At 36.2% G+C, this 18272-nt stretch overlaps 1 protein-coding gene across 2 annotated transcripts in view; it reads right to left on the reverse strand.

The window, feature by feature from the left end:
• Nucleotides 1-18272, reverse strand: part of LOC150102489 (BTB/POZ domain-containing protein KCTD3) — a 290210-nt gene that overhangs the window by 95024 nt on the left and 176914 nt on the right. For both annotated transcript variants that reach the window (XM_090399756.1, XM_090399757.1), the window contains exons 11-12: nt 14958-15045; nt 10239-10355 (exon numbers count right to left, since the gene is read on the reverse strand). In XM_090399756.1, the coding sequence (XP_090255882.1) occupies nt 10239-10355; nt 14958-15045 (205 nt within the window). The remainder of the gene's footprint in view (nt 1-10238; nt 10356-14957; nt 15046-18272) is intronic.

Consider the following 18272-nt stretch of genomic DNA (forward strand, 5'->3'; position numbering starts at 1 on the left):
TCTTGGATGGCAAGTTTGTGAGAGTGGCTCATCGCTGCTGGGGAAATTCTGTGCCCAAATAATAAGGAGGTGCTTAAATAACTGAGTTTGTCTGGGGTAACTGTAGCACGACGTGTCGAAGAACTTACCAAAGACATTGAAGGAACTTAAAAAAAAAACGGTTGTCTGAAATTACGTCATATTCACTCGCTTTAGATGATAGCACAGATGTGAAAGATACAGTATGACTGGCTATCTTTGTCCGTGGCATTGTTCAACAATTCAATGTGACAGAAGAACTGCTGGTGCTCGTACCTATGAAGGGAATGTTGATAGGCACTGATATTCTTGAAGCCGCCAAGAAAATGCTCCAGCGTTTTGACCTCAGCTTAACCAACCACAAGGGTGTGGTAACTGATGGTGTCACTGCTATGGTGGGAAAGAACGAAGGGTTTGTTGAGCTGCTACAGAAAGAACTGGAACTAGAAGGAAAAGATTTCATCCATTACCGTTGTTTAATCCACCAGGAGAATTTGTGTACGAAAACTACTGGATTTGAGAATGTCATGAAAGTTATTGTGACTGTCGTCAACATTATTAGGGCAAGAGGATTGAATCATCGTCAATTCCAAGAGTTTTTGACCCAAGAGTGTGAAATGGATCACAGCGATGTGGTTTATTATAGTGACGTGCGTTGGTTGAGCAGAATTTGACTTCTTAAGAGATTAGAATTCTTAAGAGAATTTGACTTAAGGAGCGAAATACAGCAGTTCATGCAAACCAAGGGGAAGCCAATTGTGGAATTCAATGATCTGAAGTGGATGACAGACTTTGCCTTTGTGACCGACATCCTGTTGCATATGAATGACCTAAATACGCAGCTACAATCCAAAGATCAACTGGTGCACACTCTGTTTGATCACATCAAAGCTTTTGTGGCCAAGCTCAAACTTTGGGAGGCACAACTCACAAAAAAAGACTTAACTCATTTTCAGCTTCTCCAACTGTTCGTCTCTTGATGAATATGCTACAAAATTAGCCATGTTGCGAAGTGAGTTCGAAGAGAGATTAGTGATTTTCGTAACCAACAGTCTTCTTTAGATTTATTTTCAATGCCATTCAGTGTCAATGCTGCTGAAATGCCAGGCTCAGTACAAATGGAGCTGCTTGAACTCCAAAACAACTCTTCTTTGAGAGAAAAATTATTCAATGTGCCCTTGCTTACATTTTACAAAGACTACATTAAGGATGCATTCCCTAATTTTCGCTGGTGTGCTTTGTTAGGAAGCACATACTTATGTGAGCAGTTCTCCAGAATGAAGCATGTGAAGTTCAAGACAAGAACTCAGATTAAGGATCAACATCTCGAGAATACTCTGAGCATAGAGACTTTCAACATTGATGCCAACATCGACAAGCTGGTCAAAGAAAAGCATTGCCAAGTTTCCCATTGATATTGTAAAAATTGAATTTTCTTCATTAAATTATCTTTTTCAAGTATTGAATGCATTTACTTATCATGAAACCCGACTCCTACCTATGCTCTTAAAGCTGAGTTTGTTTATTTTTATAGGATTTTATGTAAAGTATCAAATGCAGAGCATTCCTTGTGAATCTGGAGAGCATCTTATAATTCTAAATACCGCAGAATAACTTAGTGGCCCGCGGGCTTCAATGAAATTTTTAATGCACCCACACTGTCTGAAAGGTTGAAGACCCTTGATTTACATGGTGATGAAATCCATGGGAGATTGACAGACCGAAGAGAGAAGAACAGAAATCAGAAGATCTGGGATCTGTTTGGGAAGTTTGTCAAACATTTTATGCTGGAACATGAAGTATCTCCACAAAGGAACTTTAATAAGCAATAATGAATATTGTATTTGATGGATTAATAGTGTAATTATGTGGACAATTTCAGAAGAGAGCCAATTTATGAGATCGGCAGTAATTCTAATTAAGTGTTTTATTTTAATGTTTATAAAAATATTAAATAAACAACTTTCTTGTCTTTAAGAACACAAGTATAACAAAAATAAACGAATCATTTATTGTAGATAAGTGAAGGATTAAGTATGTTGTTATCACATCATAATCCAGTTGTTTTCATGTTCTCATCTCTCCACCACATCCTATATCTTCTTCTCTTGTCTTCCCTATCTTCTTCTTCTTCTGCAGCTTTTCACACTTAAGTAGGGTCGCTGTTTGTGGTGAGTCTCCTCCACAACCTCCTGTCTTGGGCTATAGCCACATCCAAGTTCTTCATCCTCAAGTCCTCCTCCACCATCTCTTCTTTGGCCGTCTGCATTTCCTCCTCCCCTGCACATCCATCTGCATGACCTTTCTTCCCACATACTCTTCCTCCCTCTTCATCACATGACCAAACCATCTCAATCTCGCCTCCTGTATCTTTGCTCCTAAGTTCATAACTTTCAACGTTCCCTTTACATAGTCATTTCTCAGACGATCCTTTCTGGTCACATCGCACATCCACCTAAGCATTCTCATCTCCGCTACCTTCATCCTGCTGATGTTATTTTTCCTCACGGCTACAGTATCCATAGCATACGTCATAGCTAGTCTCACTACTGTCCTGTAGATTTTGCCTTTTAGATTGATCGGCACACTCTTATCGCATAGCACTCCAGCCATCTCTCTCTCTCTCCAGTTCTTCCATTCTGCTTGTATCCTGCATCCCACTTCCTTCTCAGCCTCACCATCCTCATTCATTGTTGAATCTAAATATCTAAAGTCACTGACCTTCCTGATGACATCTCCTTCCAGCTCTAGATCTGTCTCCTGGTTGCCATCCACATTGCAACACATATACTCTGTCTTACTTCTGCTCAGTCTCATACCTCTCTCTTCCAGTACTTTCCAGTTTAGCTGCCACTTCTTCTCTTGATTCTGCACACAGTACGATGTCATCTGCATACAACATAGTCCAAGGCGCGTCTTCTCTCACCTCCATCGCAATATTAAACAAGAATGGACTTAATGCTGACCCTTGATGCAAGCGAACTGTCACTGGAAAACTTTCTGTCTCTCTCTCCTAGGCAGGTTCGAACTCTTGTCTTCACATTTCTGTACATCTCCTGCACCAACCTGACATATTTCTCCAGTACCTTCTTCTCCCACAAACACCTCCAGACTTCTTGCCTTGGCACTCTATCATATGCTTTCTTCAGATCAATAAAAACCAGGTGTAGCTCACGTTGCTTCTCTCGAAACTTTTCCATCATCTGTCGTAACCCAAAGATAGCATCTGTCATCGATCGATCTCATGGGCTCACTTTAGTGAGTACAGGCATGGTAAACCCGAGGTACCTGATGCTGGACCATGCCTTATTTCATGCAATATACATCTGTTATATTATCTGTAGGCTGGTCCTCTCCCCTTCTTGCTCCTAACCCCCAATGCTATTATAGAGTATTCGAGGGCTAGGGGCGATTCTTTCCTATCTTGCTATGTCATTTTGCCTATTGCAGCCACCGAAGTGGACATGCTAGCTCCAATAGGTGCCAGTCCCAAGCCCGGATAAATGGCGAGGATTGACGTCAGGAAGGGCATCCGGTCGTAAAACTTCACTGCCAGCTCTAGCTATGATCAGATGAGTTTAAAAGAAAGTGATACAAGGCTAAGGCATACCCTTTAAACGACACGCAGCCATATAGCCCTACAGCTGCGAGAAGTGGACGAGGGCTACCACATCAAGGGCGGGTGCAGTTAAAGAAGCAAGCCCAGCAAGTGGAGAGAATGTTGTGAGTGGGAATGTTGAATGTTGGAAGGATGACCGGAAGGGGAAGAACGTGGCAGACATGATGAGGAAGTTGGACATTTTATGTGTGCAGGAGACGAGGTGGAAGGGGGAAAAGGCGAAGGAACTAGGAGACGGGTATAAATTGTTCTACTCTGGAGCGAATAAAGAGGGAAGAAATGGTGTCGGAATTGTGGTGTGTGGCGGAATGAAGGATGAAGTACTGGAAGTGGGTAGGAGGAATGACAGGATCATGGAAATGAAACTGGGTCTTGGAGAAGAACAACCAATCGTCCTATGTGTATATGCCCCACAAGTTGGCTGTACAGCAGAAGAGAAAGATGAATTCTGGAACGAACAGCAATTTTCTCTCCATTGCTGACATCCACCAACTCGGGCCATCGGTAGAAGTGGTACCAGAATGAGACAACAGAAGGTTCCTCCAGGGAGATGGGCAGTCAGAAGATAGTGACCAGCAAGATGAGCATCGCCCAGCAGAGTGCAGAAAATGGTTGTACGTGACGAGCGAAGTGACCTCCATGTGGATGCAACCCACTGAAGCAGTACAGTATCTAACAGTAAAGGACGGATAAAGGGGACATGGTAACCTCATGCGGTGGTGGTAATGTACAGAATTTTCTTATTTTCTTAACAATTAGCATTAGAGGAAAAGGGTGAATCAATTTCTAGTTGGAAGAAAAATGGACAATTGCCTAGAGAACTTTTTGAATGACTTCTTTGCATTGTAACTTGTTAGTTCCATTGGACTGGTAATCAGAGGACTTAAATTCTTGTGTGAGACCTAATTAATATGGTGGGGTCTGTGTTAGCATTTGAAGTTAAAATTGTAATCTTGTATTTTCCCATGCTAAGTGTGTTTTAATTGACCAGAGGATATGATTTACATGTTCATTAACTCATAAACGTTTGAACCCATGCATAAGGGGAAGGTATTGAATAATTAGAAAGGCTAGAGCCATGATTGCAAACTGAGATCTTTACAGATGCTATATATATTTAACGAATTTAGGTAGCTGCTAGAACTCTGGAAAGTTTCTCTGAGCAAGAATTCTTCTGTCCTAGGACTTTGACAGGCACAGCTGGAACAAACAAATTTGTCAGAGTTTGAAAAAGAGACGGTCCCAGAGAGATAGACTGGAAATCTCATTCTTAGTTGGCACAAGAGGGAGGATAATAGTAACATAGATTTAAAGGAAAACAACAACGTAACAGCTGTCTTATTATCATCTTTCATCCTGGTCAGCCCAGTTCCACTTTAAAATTGAGTTTTTTAATAACATCAAAACCATTTTTGTGATCTGTCTAATGTCTGGATTTACCTTCTATGCTTTCTTTATTCCCAAAATAATTCTCTCTACTGACAAGTGGTATATACTAAGTTTTTGCTTTTTTTTTTTGATAAGGACAAAGTATGGGCATTATATATTGATGTAGGAAATATACTGGAACCCAAAAGCTTTCTTTTAAGAGAAACGGGCAAATCACCTGTCATTTATTATAAAATCTCCAGTAATAATTCGATGCTTTGATTATTCTGGACTGTATTTCTAAGTTGTGTGTATTGTTGAAGGATATTATTTGTTCCAAATAGTTATGCTTATACAAGAACTTAACTCCAAAGCCTCAAAAAAATTCCTCCATTTCTACCTCAGTAGAACCTTCTGTGTGATCAGAGGCACAAATAAGTCTCATTGTCCAATTCCCCATTCTGATATTGCCCACATCACTCTACTTGATATTGTCTGCCATTCAAGAAGGTTAGCTTCGTATTTAGCATTGATTACTATAGCTACTCCTTTTCCCTGATTTTTATTGCCTGTATATAACATTCAGTATTTATTGCTTAGAAAGATCTCACCAGTTTTTGTCTTTTGTTTCAGTCACTTCTGTTATGTCGATCTGGCACTTATCCAATTCCTCAGTCAGCTCCATTCCTTTGCCATTCAGGCTTGTTATGCTGATAGTACAGATCTTGAATTTTGGTGATTTTGAGTTGGGGTGTGTTTCAGGGTTCCAGTAGCTGATTTTTTACTGTTTGCCCTGGTTCCCTGGCAAAAACAAAGGGGATAACCTGGCAATGCCCCAGCCACAATGAAATTCTGTCATGTTGTATCATCATTTTATTTGTGGTTTAAGCCAATAAGAATATAATTTGGTCAGCTAAATCCCAAATTGCCAGCCCACCTTGTTTGTTCAGTATCCAGGTAGATATCTAGCAGGGTGCACCACAAGAAGGTGAGGATTGGACATTAGGTCAGAAGCCCTGGTGGGTTCTCTGCATTCCTTGAAAAGCTTTTGCCCTTAGGCAACCCTGTGATTTTTTTTTTTCAATCAATATTAAGATATAAACTTAAGTGTGATAACAATGGATAAAAGAAGCAGGACAGGACATAACAGTTAGGACAAAGATGAGTATGTATGATAGTGTAGTCAGGAAAGTGAATACGAAGCAGTCTCTCAGAGAGATAGAAATTGGTTGAATAGATTTTGAATGGCAAGAAGGCAGAAGTACTCAATGCCTGTGCGACCATCACCATGCTTACTGGAGATCTGAAGTGGTTTGAAAAACTTTCATGTTCAATTTTCTGGTATAAGGTTATTAAATTATCTACCCTTTAATCCTCCCATGGTACTAATACCAATATACTCGGTGTGCAACCTTTTGTGGATAAGTTGTTGGTAAGATTCGCATAAAAAATAAAGTGAAATCACGAAGAAAAATGCTATCCTGAGTTAAAATTAAAAAATGTTGGTACGAGATATATGCAGGGATTTTTGGAAACAGTGCCAGCAGAAGCAGGCCTGCATTGCAGGCAGGCACCACTACAAGGTGGGCCCCGTTTCGAAGTACAAGCGGATGCCGTTTCAAAGTGTTAGTATGAAGTTTCATTCTTTCTTTAAATTTTTGTAAACGAATTAAGTAATAATAATTAGGTAAGTCAATATAATTGCTGCAAATATACAGTTAGAAAAAATTACAAAAATTCTTGTAAATTCTTTCCACATGATTATGACAAAAATAAAAATAAATAAATAAATTGCAATTTGTTTGGGGGCACCCATTTCAGCTTCTCAGGCGGGCGACATCCAACCTGCAAAGCTGAAATACTTTGCAGGCTGGACGATGTTTAGTTGGATTTAGTTTCCAAATAGCACCAGCCCTGCTTGGAAACTAAAGTTTTTCAGGAAAAAATTAAATTGACATTTATAATTAAATTCTTAGTATTTGTTATAATTTATAATTGCTCACATTATTTATAAAATGAATGCATTTAAATTTTAATTATAAATGTCGTTTAATGTGATTGGCTGCTCACCCTCATCATCACGTGATATATTTGAATCTTTAGCAACAATGCTTCTGTAATTAAAACAAACAGCTTCATTGTTGTTATCATTTCGGAATCATAAGAGCGCCATGATTATAAAAAAAAAAAAAAAAAAAAAAAAAAACTGAAAATGGGTGTGACTTACTAAGAATCTACTATTTGCTATCGCTACTACTGTCTTGCATGATTGGTGTATTAACAAAGGCAAGCCGATGATTGTTGAATTAAAATGCTAATTCTCTTCAACCAAATTCCAAAATATCTGAAACTGCTATAACAACATTCACTACTGAAAGTTTATTTTTCACTTGGTTAGAGTATAATAAATTTAGTTTAATCCTTTATCCAAGTGTGAGCAAACAAAGTTTGTGCCTGAAAGTATCTTCAGGACTGGGTTAAGGTGGTATAACTCGTTGCAAAGGTGGAGCAAGCTACCAACATTCCTATCTCAGAATCTCCTATAATGCAAAACACATCTCCTTGCGGATATGTCTAATGTTATGCATTAAGGGAAGGGCCACTACCCAGACTAGTTTCGACCTTTATTGAGGTCTCTTCAGTGGGAGCCAGGCCCAAGTGGAGATATCAGGCAGAAGCATTAGCAGGTCATCTCTACCTATAGGAATTGCCAATTGGTGTGCCACCCTTTTTTAATAATTTACTCTGGATTTAGAGAAAGATGTTGAAAGTTTATTTTTCACTTGGTTAGAGTATAATAAATTTAGTTTAATCCTTTATCCAAGTGTGAGCAAACAAAGTTTGCGCCTGAAAGGATCTTCAGGACTGGGTTAAGGTGGTATGGTACAACACCAGGGCAAACTCGTTGCAAAGGAGATACTGAGATAGGAGTGTTGATAGCTTGCTCCACCTTTGCAACGAGTTGCCCTGGTGTTGTACCACCTTAACCCAGTCCTGAAGATACTTTGTTTGCTCACACTTGGATAACATTCACTACTATTTCTTAAAGTTCTAAACTTTTTTTGCAAGGTATATGCAAAACTTTTTAATTTCTTTTTTTTGGAAGTAAAAATAGGGGTGTGAGATATATGTGAGGGCGAGTTATATTCGGGTAAATACAGTACTTATGTAGTACGGTACTACATAAGTACCATATCGACAATACTAACAAACAAGACTATCTTTCTGTTATGTGCAGTATAATGATATCATTGTAATGAAGTCAAAATATTAACAGTACTCTAGTAATTAAACTAATATTAGTCATTACCACCATTAAGTCCTGAAGTTACAGAAATGAAAACATTAGGATATTACAATATTAATATAAATATTCTAAATTAATCAACTGTAAGTACAGTGAGTTACAGGACATGCAGCTTCCTAATATCTGATCATTCTAAATTCTGACTGAACCTGATGATGTTCCCTGGTGGAGGCTTTCCAAATAATCCTGCTGCTGCTTACTCTGCCAAGTTGTGCCTGAAGGAAGTATGAGAGAACACTGCAATGGCAGTGTTCTCTCATACTGGTATATACTCATACTTAATTAATTTTAACATTAAAGGACAATACTAATATGACCATTCTAAAATAATCAACTGTAAATACAGTGAAATTACATGACATGCAGCTTCCTAATGTCTGACCATTCTAAATTCTGAGTGAATCTGATGATGATGTGCTTGGTGGAGGTTTTCCAAGTAATCCTGCCTTGAAAAGTATGAGCATACAAGGGGGCAGGGGGGGGGCAGAAAGTTCTGATAAATACCTGAAACAAAAAATGATATTAAAGCAAACTGATATAACCGCAAGAAATAACATATGAGGAGATAAGAATATAATAACATAAGTTACCTTCATAACTGTGCTACTACTATGTTCTTTCTTGTGATTATATCACAAGAAAGAACACTGTAGTAGCACAGTTATAAAGGTAATGAAGTTTTAATATCATTTTTGTTCTAGGAAATTATCAGAACTTCCCAGCCTCTCCTCGTAGCAGTATAAAGAGAGCACTACCGAGGCTGTGTTTGGATTGGAGCCTCAGCACTCCCTCTGTTGGGTGTTGGGCTTATGAACACAAGTCTCTCACCTCAGCTGCATGTCCCTGAACTTTAAAGTCACAGTGGATGCAAAAAATACATCCCCAAAAAGTCCAAAACATCCACCAAATTTTCATTTTCATCAAATAAAAACATACTTCTGCATGTGGGAATCAATACAAACATTAAGGATGTACACCACCATTTATAGGCATCATACAATCCAAATCTGCTATTCCTAACTGAACTTCAACAGACATACCTTCATGACTACAGTCCACCTGAGCTAAGATAAGAACACATAAGAACTAGAACAGCCACTGGTTGGCATCTGTACACAGTCCGATTTAAACATACAGAATCACTAGCTCATAATTTTCCTTCATTCTATCTACTTCAGTTCTTTAAACAACCTTCCCTATGCTTTTTCCCAATTAGTACAAACACGAGTTTTTAAGAAACAAGCTAATAGATTACTTCTTTCTCCTTGATCACTTGCTGACACAAAGCACTGTTGAGTTATAGGCCTTGTGATCGCTCATGTGTTGGGTCAATATGAATATTCAACACTGAGCTCATGCATAACTTTAGAAAAGTCTGTAACTTGTTTTATGCTTGTTATTTGTATTTTACCAATTACTTGAAGATCACTCCCTCTCTCATTCCACCCTTGCATCTAATCACGCCAAACAAATAGTCAAACACCTCAAAGAAACCAAGAGGACTGGATGTCAAATATTGTATTTTAGTTTTTATATTTTTTTGTATTTAATGTCATATAATTTAATAGACTTTTTTTAAAATTCCATATGAACAGCGTTTCTCAACCAAATAAATAATTAAATAGATAAAAACAAAATCACATTACCAAGTGAATGAACAAATGTAATCATTCAGTATGATCTGAGAAATAAGGAATTTCCTAGCTAATTTGGAGGGGTTAATTAAGCAATTATATATTCATATTAAAAACAGATTAGACTCATGATAAAACAGACTAATTCTTTCAGTGAAAAATCAGAAATGCTTTGCTTTTTATTAGCGAATTCCTTTCTTTCTCTCTCTCTCTCATCTCCTTTGTCCTCTTCAATATATTCTTTTAATTTACAAGTATAATTAACTCAAAATGAATTTAAACATAAACTAACTTGTTTTTGGTGTAAGATAGACACTAATCGCAGTGATGACATCATTGGAAGGATCCCGATATAATTCTGTGATAAGTAAGTCATTGTCCTTCATTCTTAAGGGAAATTTTTGCATATCTGAGAAAAAGATAAAATAATTAATATATATTTAATCAATAATATAATGATCATAATTAAGATATTAATATATCTTCAAAGATAATTTAATAAAAATTCATTCATTCATTCATGTGTCATCTCCTATTACTACTTAAAATGTGCCTTTATTCTTAATTATCTTGGTGGATAATTATGTAGGGCTGCCCACAGGATAGCATAATAACCCTTTTACAAAAATCACATTTTCTATCAAAAATCATTGGAAGAAGTCTTACAGAAGAACTTGTTTAATATGCATCAAGAAGAAAATGAAACTATAAAAGGTGACTGTTGAACGTCTCTACAATACAAACCTAAAAAGTACACTCGATATTTAATATGAATCAAAATAATACATACACAATTATCAAATTCCTGATATGTAGCCTGGGGTGTACAGGATATTACAATACTACTACTACATGAAAGTTTATACCATTACTACCTTCCTATCAACTGTCGTACAAATTAATCTGATATCTGTTAGGATTCCAAGATTCAGATTTTATATTTGTCTCTCAAGGTATATCTTATTGCATCAATCCATCCAATCTTGGTCTTCCTCAGGGTCTTTTTCTACCCATCCTAGTAAGAGAAAAGATTAACAGAATTAACAGTTTATATACTACTTAACATGTAAGCTAACATACAGTCAAGAGTATGTTAGGGCTGCTCAAACAGACATTCTTGAATGCTAACAATGTCAAGATTCTTCCAGATATCCATTGGTTTTAACATGATGCTGCCATATAATTCACCTAATTTTTCCCAGAACTCTCATGTCTGTGGTCTTCAGTCTTTGCCTGTTTTATTTCTAACCGAGTTCTCAGACCAATAAATTAAAAATGGTTTGAACACCTTCTTGTATATATACAGCTAGTTTAGTGTATTCATTAATTTCTCTCTCATTCTATATAAATTTATTCAGTCAGCTTTCTAACCAGTTTTGCCATTTTTGTTGTCTATTTTCACATTTAATTTGCCATCTTCACTGAAAATTTTGCCTAAACAGCTGGAATGTTTTACTTGTTCTATAGGTTCTCTATTCAAGATGCAGTTGAAGTTTATCAATAGTTCTGCCTATTTTCATAGCCTTTGTCCTTTCATTGCTAATTTTCACGACAAATTTATTACAGCAGTTATTCAATTTAATTACAGAATCCTGCAGAATTGTACAGCAGATTTATTTAGAGAGTTAATATCATCTGCATAAAGTAAAGAGCAGAGTTGAACAGCTTATATCATGCATAATGCAATATTCCTGTATAATATGATCCATATAGATGCCAAATAACAGTGGAGATAGTGTGCACCCTTCTCTCACACCTGATTGGATTCTCTCTAGACCTCATTCAATTTTTTGAGTTGTAAGTCTGCTGACTTTCAACTTGAAGACAGACTATGTACTGCTTGATATAATGTTCCATTACACCATATAATTTGTAGCATTTTGAACAGCTTTTCACTATACTTCATCATATGCCTTTTTCAAATCTACAAAACTTAAATAAGGATCCTTGATATATTTCCCTTGATATATTTCACATTTCTCAACTATCCCTCTTAAAGTGAAAATCTGATGTTGATAATCTGTTTGGACTAAACCCAGCTTGTTCTCCAAGTTTCCCCTTCTAAAAAATATTTTTAGCCTTTTCAGAAGTATGCTTGCATAAATCTTATTAGAAATACTCAGTAGGGTAACTCACACTTAGAAGGCATGACAAAAACATTCAGAATTAAGCAGTATAACTACTATAAAACTTCTACATCTTGATATTTGAGTATTTCTGATTGAATATCACCTACTTTAGCTGCTATTTTCACATTTTAGGTTTTTGATGGCATTTCCTATCTCAAGTACTGATATGTATTGCTGATTGCATTTTACTTGAACGTTTTCTACTACCACTGTCTATCGCTGCTTGTTTCATTTAGCAATTTTTCAAAGTAATTTCTCCAGACATTCAGAATATCTTTATCTTCAGTTTGCTATCATTATCATCTCTAGTTTCTTTTACAGTAGTCTTCCTTCCTCCTATTGAAAATGTTCCATTTACACCATATAATTGGTATAAATGGAACATTTTCAATAGCTTCCAGAATATTTTGCCAATTTTCTGATATTTATTTTCTATGTATATGCCATATTCTTTCCATGACTTTTGTTTAGCTGGTTTTAAAAATCTACAAAAAAAAAATCTTAGATTCTCTTTGTATATTCTCAGAGCTCAAGTTGACTTACTTGCCAGGAACTTTATATGTGTCTTCTTTTCTCTTACTGCTTCTTTAACTTCTTAAATCTACCATGGAGTTGTGATTTTTCTATCCTTGCAGACAACTTCATCATCATATGACTCAATGTTTTCTTCAGGATCTACCAGTGCATCTCCAACATTTGTTTCTTGTTTTCAAATCCTTTGATTTTTTTCTTGAATAATATTTGTGTATTTGAGTCTACATTTCACCTTTGAAAGCCACTTAACTTTGAAAACTTTAAAAACTTTCCTACATACTTTTCAATATGATATTCAATTTATCCTGCTGAAAACTAAATGGTGATCACTTCCTGTTTCAAATCCTCTGTATATACTTGTATCCTGAACCAGCATGATGCTATCAACAATAACATAGCAAGTGAGACTTTTCTTTTTATTTCTTGCATCCTCTACTCATGTGAACTGTGCACATCTTTATGCTGGAACACTGTATATTAGTAATGACCAGTTCATATCTTGAACAGAAATCCAGCAGGTATTTATCATTATTATTAGCTTTACTCTTTTCTCCAAATTTTCTGAAAACATTTCTATACATCACGTAATCACTTCCTATGTTGTTGTTTACATCTCCAACAAGGAATGTTTTCTTTATTTTCCCTATGGGACAGCTGTCTTAGTCCTGTGTAGCTCAGTGAAAGTGACGCTTGCATCCTCTGTGCTTGGTTGCTCGAAGTTAGACTTAGGTTCAATCTAGTTGCCGACTGGAGGAACTTTTTCTAAGCCTATCTTCGACTGGTTCCTGAGTTAGTCTATCTCTGGCACGGGAAGTGGGTTTTTTATTCCATAAACAAGAAAATCGACTGTAGTACCCACATTATTTCAGATAGTAACATATCCTGTTAGGGTTAGGCATAGTGATAGACATGGGCCAGCTATCTCTGATTGGCTATTGGTGGAGACTGAACTGCCCACTCAGTCTCCAAAAGTTGGATAGGGTACAAAGGCATTAGCTGATTTATTTTTATTTTTTGTCAGCTGTCTTGTTCAATGCCTCAAAAAATTCCTCCACTTCTTCCTTATTAGAATATTCTGTAGGACCATAGGCAAAATTAAGTTTCATTGCCCAATTACCCATTCCGATATTTGTCTCCATCACTCTACTTGAATGCTATTCAATAAAATTATTCCCACATTTAGTGCTGGCATCATGTATTTGTTCCTTAGAAGAATCTCATCTATGTCCCCCCCCCTCCTCCCAACAACACCTACTAAGCCTATCTGGTACTTATCCAATTCCATTTCTTTTTATTCAAATTTTGAATTCTGCTGTGTTGAGTTGGAATTTGTTCCAGTAGCTGACTTTTCATTGTTCACCATGGTAACTGATAAAAACAGCAAGGGGGGGGGGATTTGTTTAGCTTGGCAATGCCCCAGCAAGCATGAAATTCTAGTATGTTGCACCATCATTTTGTATTTTAGTCAACTAAATCTCAAATTGGTAACCCATCCTTGTTTGTTCAGTATTCAAGTAGACTAGTTATGGGGTGCACCATGAGAAGGTGGGTGTACATTAGGTCAGAAGCCTGAATAGTTTTCCACAGTCCTGAAAAGGCTACATATATTTCTCCTCCCAGTTATCCAGCTCTGACCCTTAAGTGACTCCTTACAAGGGTGGTTATCTAAATATGTACCAACCTACCTACCTGCCTATAAGGTTTTACTTTCTAAATATCTGATAGTATCAGGTTTAGTAGCACAAAGAAAACTAACACAGATGCAGAGATATAAATAAAAATGTTATGGATAGAAACTACAGAAAGTTCTGTTCGTGTTGTAAAAGTTTTGTTCAGTGAGAGAATGAACATAGAAAATCAGTGAAAAGTCATTATGGAGAATTGAGATGAATATGAGATATTCGCTCATATCATATTCAGATATGAGCGAATATCTCATATCTGAATATGAGATATTCGCTCCTCTCATATCTCATATTCAGATATGAGAGGAGCGAACAAGTCAGCATGAGAATGAGAAAGATCATAAAATGGTGAATAATTTCTCAAGTCTCAAATCTCAATGAAACACTCATTAAAGGGTTCAAGAGTGCCTATGGGCCCAGGAGATAATGCCAGAATTATCAGGAACAAGGATGAGGAGTTTTTTTTTTTTTTTTTTTGAAGTGGTTGGCTTGAATGTCAAAAATTATAGGCATCGGTGAACCACCATACATACAATGAGAAGATTTCTTTTTAAAATTAAACTTTAAATAAAACACTTCTTGGGTTAGTGATAATTCAGAAAGTGTTTTTTGAATTGCAAATAAAAATTTATAACATGCAATTAGAAATTACTATCCATTTACCTATATAATATACTGAACCATTATTGCAACCAAGGAGAAGGAAAGATCCAGCTGTATCAAAACTAGCTATTGGAACAACATCTTGTATCTGCAAGAAGTAAAAACAATTTATATTTTATAATTTCATTAAATGCTCTTTCCAATATGGCATTACAGTATTATTCATGTTTAAACGGTTTTATATTTTTTTATTTTAATAAGCATGCTGAATTAGAGAAAGAGGAATGCTGCAGAAGCAACAGGAAAGACACCTAACATGAATTTGTGTATAGTTAAAATAAGTACCAGTTTCCTCTTCATTTAATATCCATTCAATCACGTGGTGAGTATGAGGTATAATAATAATTATAACTCATACTACTACTACTACTAATTATTATTAGTAATATGAACTACTCCATGGAGTCTTTAGACTCATCAAGGGAGGGCCCCTAAGCATCAATGCAAGCACTATCCAACAATTGTACAGTATCTACCATACTTTGCTTTGAACTCATTCAGGTGCTGACACCCATAACAGACTCTGGCAACCTATTCCACCCATTTACCACTCTCTAAGCAAAAAATCTAGTCCAGACACTCCTGCTCAGTTCCCAAAGATGGCCCCTAGTTCTTCTACTACCAAAAGAAATTCTGCCGTGCATTTCTTAAACATATATTGAAGTAAAACATACATTAATAAAAGTATTAATAAATTATATTTCTTTGTTGTGAAAAATTTCCTCTGTTAATCTTGTAAAACCCATCAGTAATTTGTATTTCTCAATCATATCACCCCTTTTATGCCTGTTAACCAATTTCTATAACTCCCAAATCATCAACCTGTCCTCATAAGGTTCATTCCATGGACCTGCTACCATCTTGGTCACTTGCCTCTGAATCCTCTCCACCTCCTCATCTCCTCGAGATTACCAGCTGTATACTACATTGATGAAGTCAGAAATTTGTGGATATTAGTGGATAGAAGTTAAAATGTAGAGTACATATTGCAAAAGTGGCTGAAACAACTCATCAGATTACTTGGTTATTGAAGAACACCCTGACAATCAGAGATAAGCAGGTTATTATACCACTCTGTAGGGCCTAGGTAAGATCCCATCTTGACTACTACACAGATCGGTATAATAACCTGCTTATCTCTGATTGTCAGGGTGTTCTTCAATAACCAAGTAATCTGATGAGTTGTTTCAGCCACTTTTGCAATATGTACTCTACATTTTAACTTCCATCCACTAATATCCACAAATTTCTGGCTTCATCATGTAGTATACAGCTGGTAATCTTTTCAACCCCAAATGCATAATCATATACTTTACCACATTAAACTGACATCCATTCTCCTTTGCCCATACTGTTAGTCTATTTAAATGAACCTGCAAAATTTTAATATTATTTTTTATTGACTATTACTCTACCCAATTTTGCATAATCTGAAAATGAAATGAAAATAAAAATTCTTTCTTATATCATTAATGTACAAATTAAATAGCATCAGCCCAAGAACAGAGCCCTGCGGCATGTCACTAGTCACAGGCCTTCTACTAGATTCTATTGCTGAATAAACTACTCTCTGATATCTCTTATCCACTTAACCAACTTTATATCTGTCCCCATGTGCTGCAATTTATTGATTAGAATTCCATGTGGCATCCTGTCAAAAGCCTTTGCAAAGTTGAGCAGTCATCTGTGTCTTTCACTTTTAACATTATTTAACTTACCTGTAAGTAAGTACGTTACTTACAAGTAAATCACAGTGATATTGCAAAACCAGAATTTTCTATAAATCACTGAATTTGCTGTATAATTTCTGCATTTTTATTATTATCTTATTATAAATTTATAAATTTATTTATCTTTAAACAAATGCACATGTTAACAGTGATATTGGCAAGTAAATGAGTGAAGAACCAGTACGTGACTGATGCAACCTACATGTATATAACGTCATGTAGTATTTGTTGAACTAGTAATGGAGAATGATAGAAAATAAGGGTGGAGAGCAGATAACATAGAGAGATGCGGAGGAAAATTTGAATGTTATGGAATAATATGAATCCAGACTCTCCATAAAATTAATTAAGAATAAAATGGAAGTTTTAAGAAGTGCATGAACATACAGTCTGTTAAAAGCAATTGACACTGCTATAGTGTCAATTGCTCATTTGCAGATAACCAAACAGGTGGCACTAGCATGAGCACATAGTAGTAATGCTGCCTTTGCTTACAGGTAAGTCTTTATTTTAGTATATATTAGTATTTTTAATTAATAATTTTGATAATTATTATTGGCAGTACATTACTTACTTTAGACTGTGCTTGTTTGCAAATTTTAATATGCAACATCATTCAAAAAGCATTTTTCATGGCACTAATGCAGACAAGGAAAATGGCAGCCAAGGCATCATTATTCAGTGAGTTTAGCATGAGATATTTCATGCAATGTAGCGTGTGTGTTCAATGTACTTATTGCCAAGAGTGAATGGTTCATTGTATGAAAGTGGGAGAAGAGTGTTGGGAATGTTTTTGAGAGCATGCAATGCAAGTCATGTGGAAAGCGAGAGAATTAACCAATATTAATGATGTAAGGCAGGATTGTGAAAGTGTTGTAGAGAATGTGAAAGGAAAGAACAATGGTAGATGAAATATGAATTAGAATATTAAAGAAGAGGCTGAAGGTAATGTAAATGATAAGGTGACAGTGAGGGGAGAAATAGTGCACTTTACATAAGTACACCTGTGTAGAGTCCTTCACAAGACAAAACTTGAGCTTCAACAACCAGAGAAACAATTAGCATGTAGTAAGTACAGCAGGAGGGTGAATGACAGAAAGAGTTAATGAAAAAAGTATGAAATTGTGAGAAACTGGGAATTGGATATTTGACGATAAGAGGTATTAAATGAGAAAGTGAGAAAAGTATGTTTCCAAGGTGTTAAGATCAAGGATGTTAGTGAAGCTATTATTAGTCTATGGCAGTCAGCATGGCTTTATGCAAGGTAGGCCATGCCTTAGTAATTTATCACATATTATAATTAGATAAGGAAAATGGCTACACCATGATACTGCTAGACTTCAAAGGCATTTAACACAATAATGCATGAAAAACTATTACAAAAAATTGGAGCAAATGAGAATGGATAGGGAGGCGGCTGAGAGCCACCAGAGAGTGTTATATGATAGAGTGGAATCTAAGAGAATGAAGGTGACAAGAGGAGTGCCTCAGGGCTTTACATTAGTTAAAGCCACTACTCTAATTTGTATATTAATGGTATAAGAAAATATTTAAATGGGGATATTCAGCTGCTTGCTGACAATGT

Source organism: Typopeltis vanoorti, chromosome 10, assembly GCF_054136105.1.
Source record: "Typopeltis vanoorti isolate ZY-2024b chromosome 10, IOZ_Tvanoo_1.0, whole genome shotgun sequence".
NCBI classification, from domain to species: Eukaryota; Metazoa; Arthropoda; class Arachnida; order Uropygi; family Thelyphonidae; genus Typopeltis; species Typopeltis vanoorti.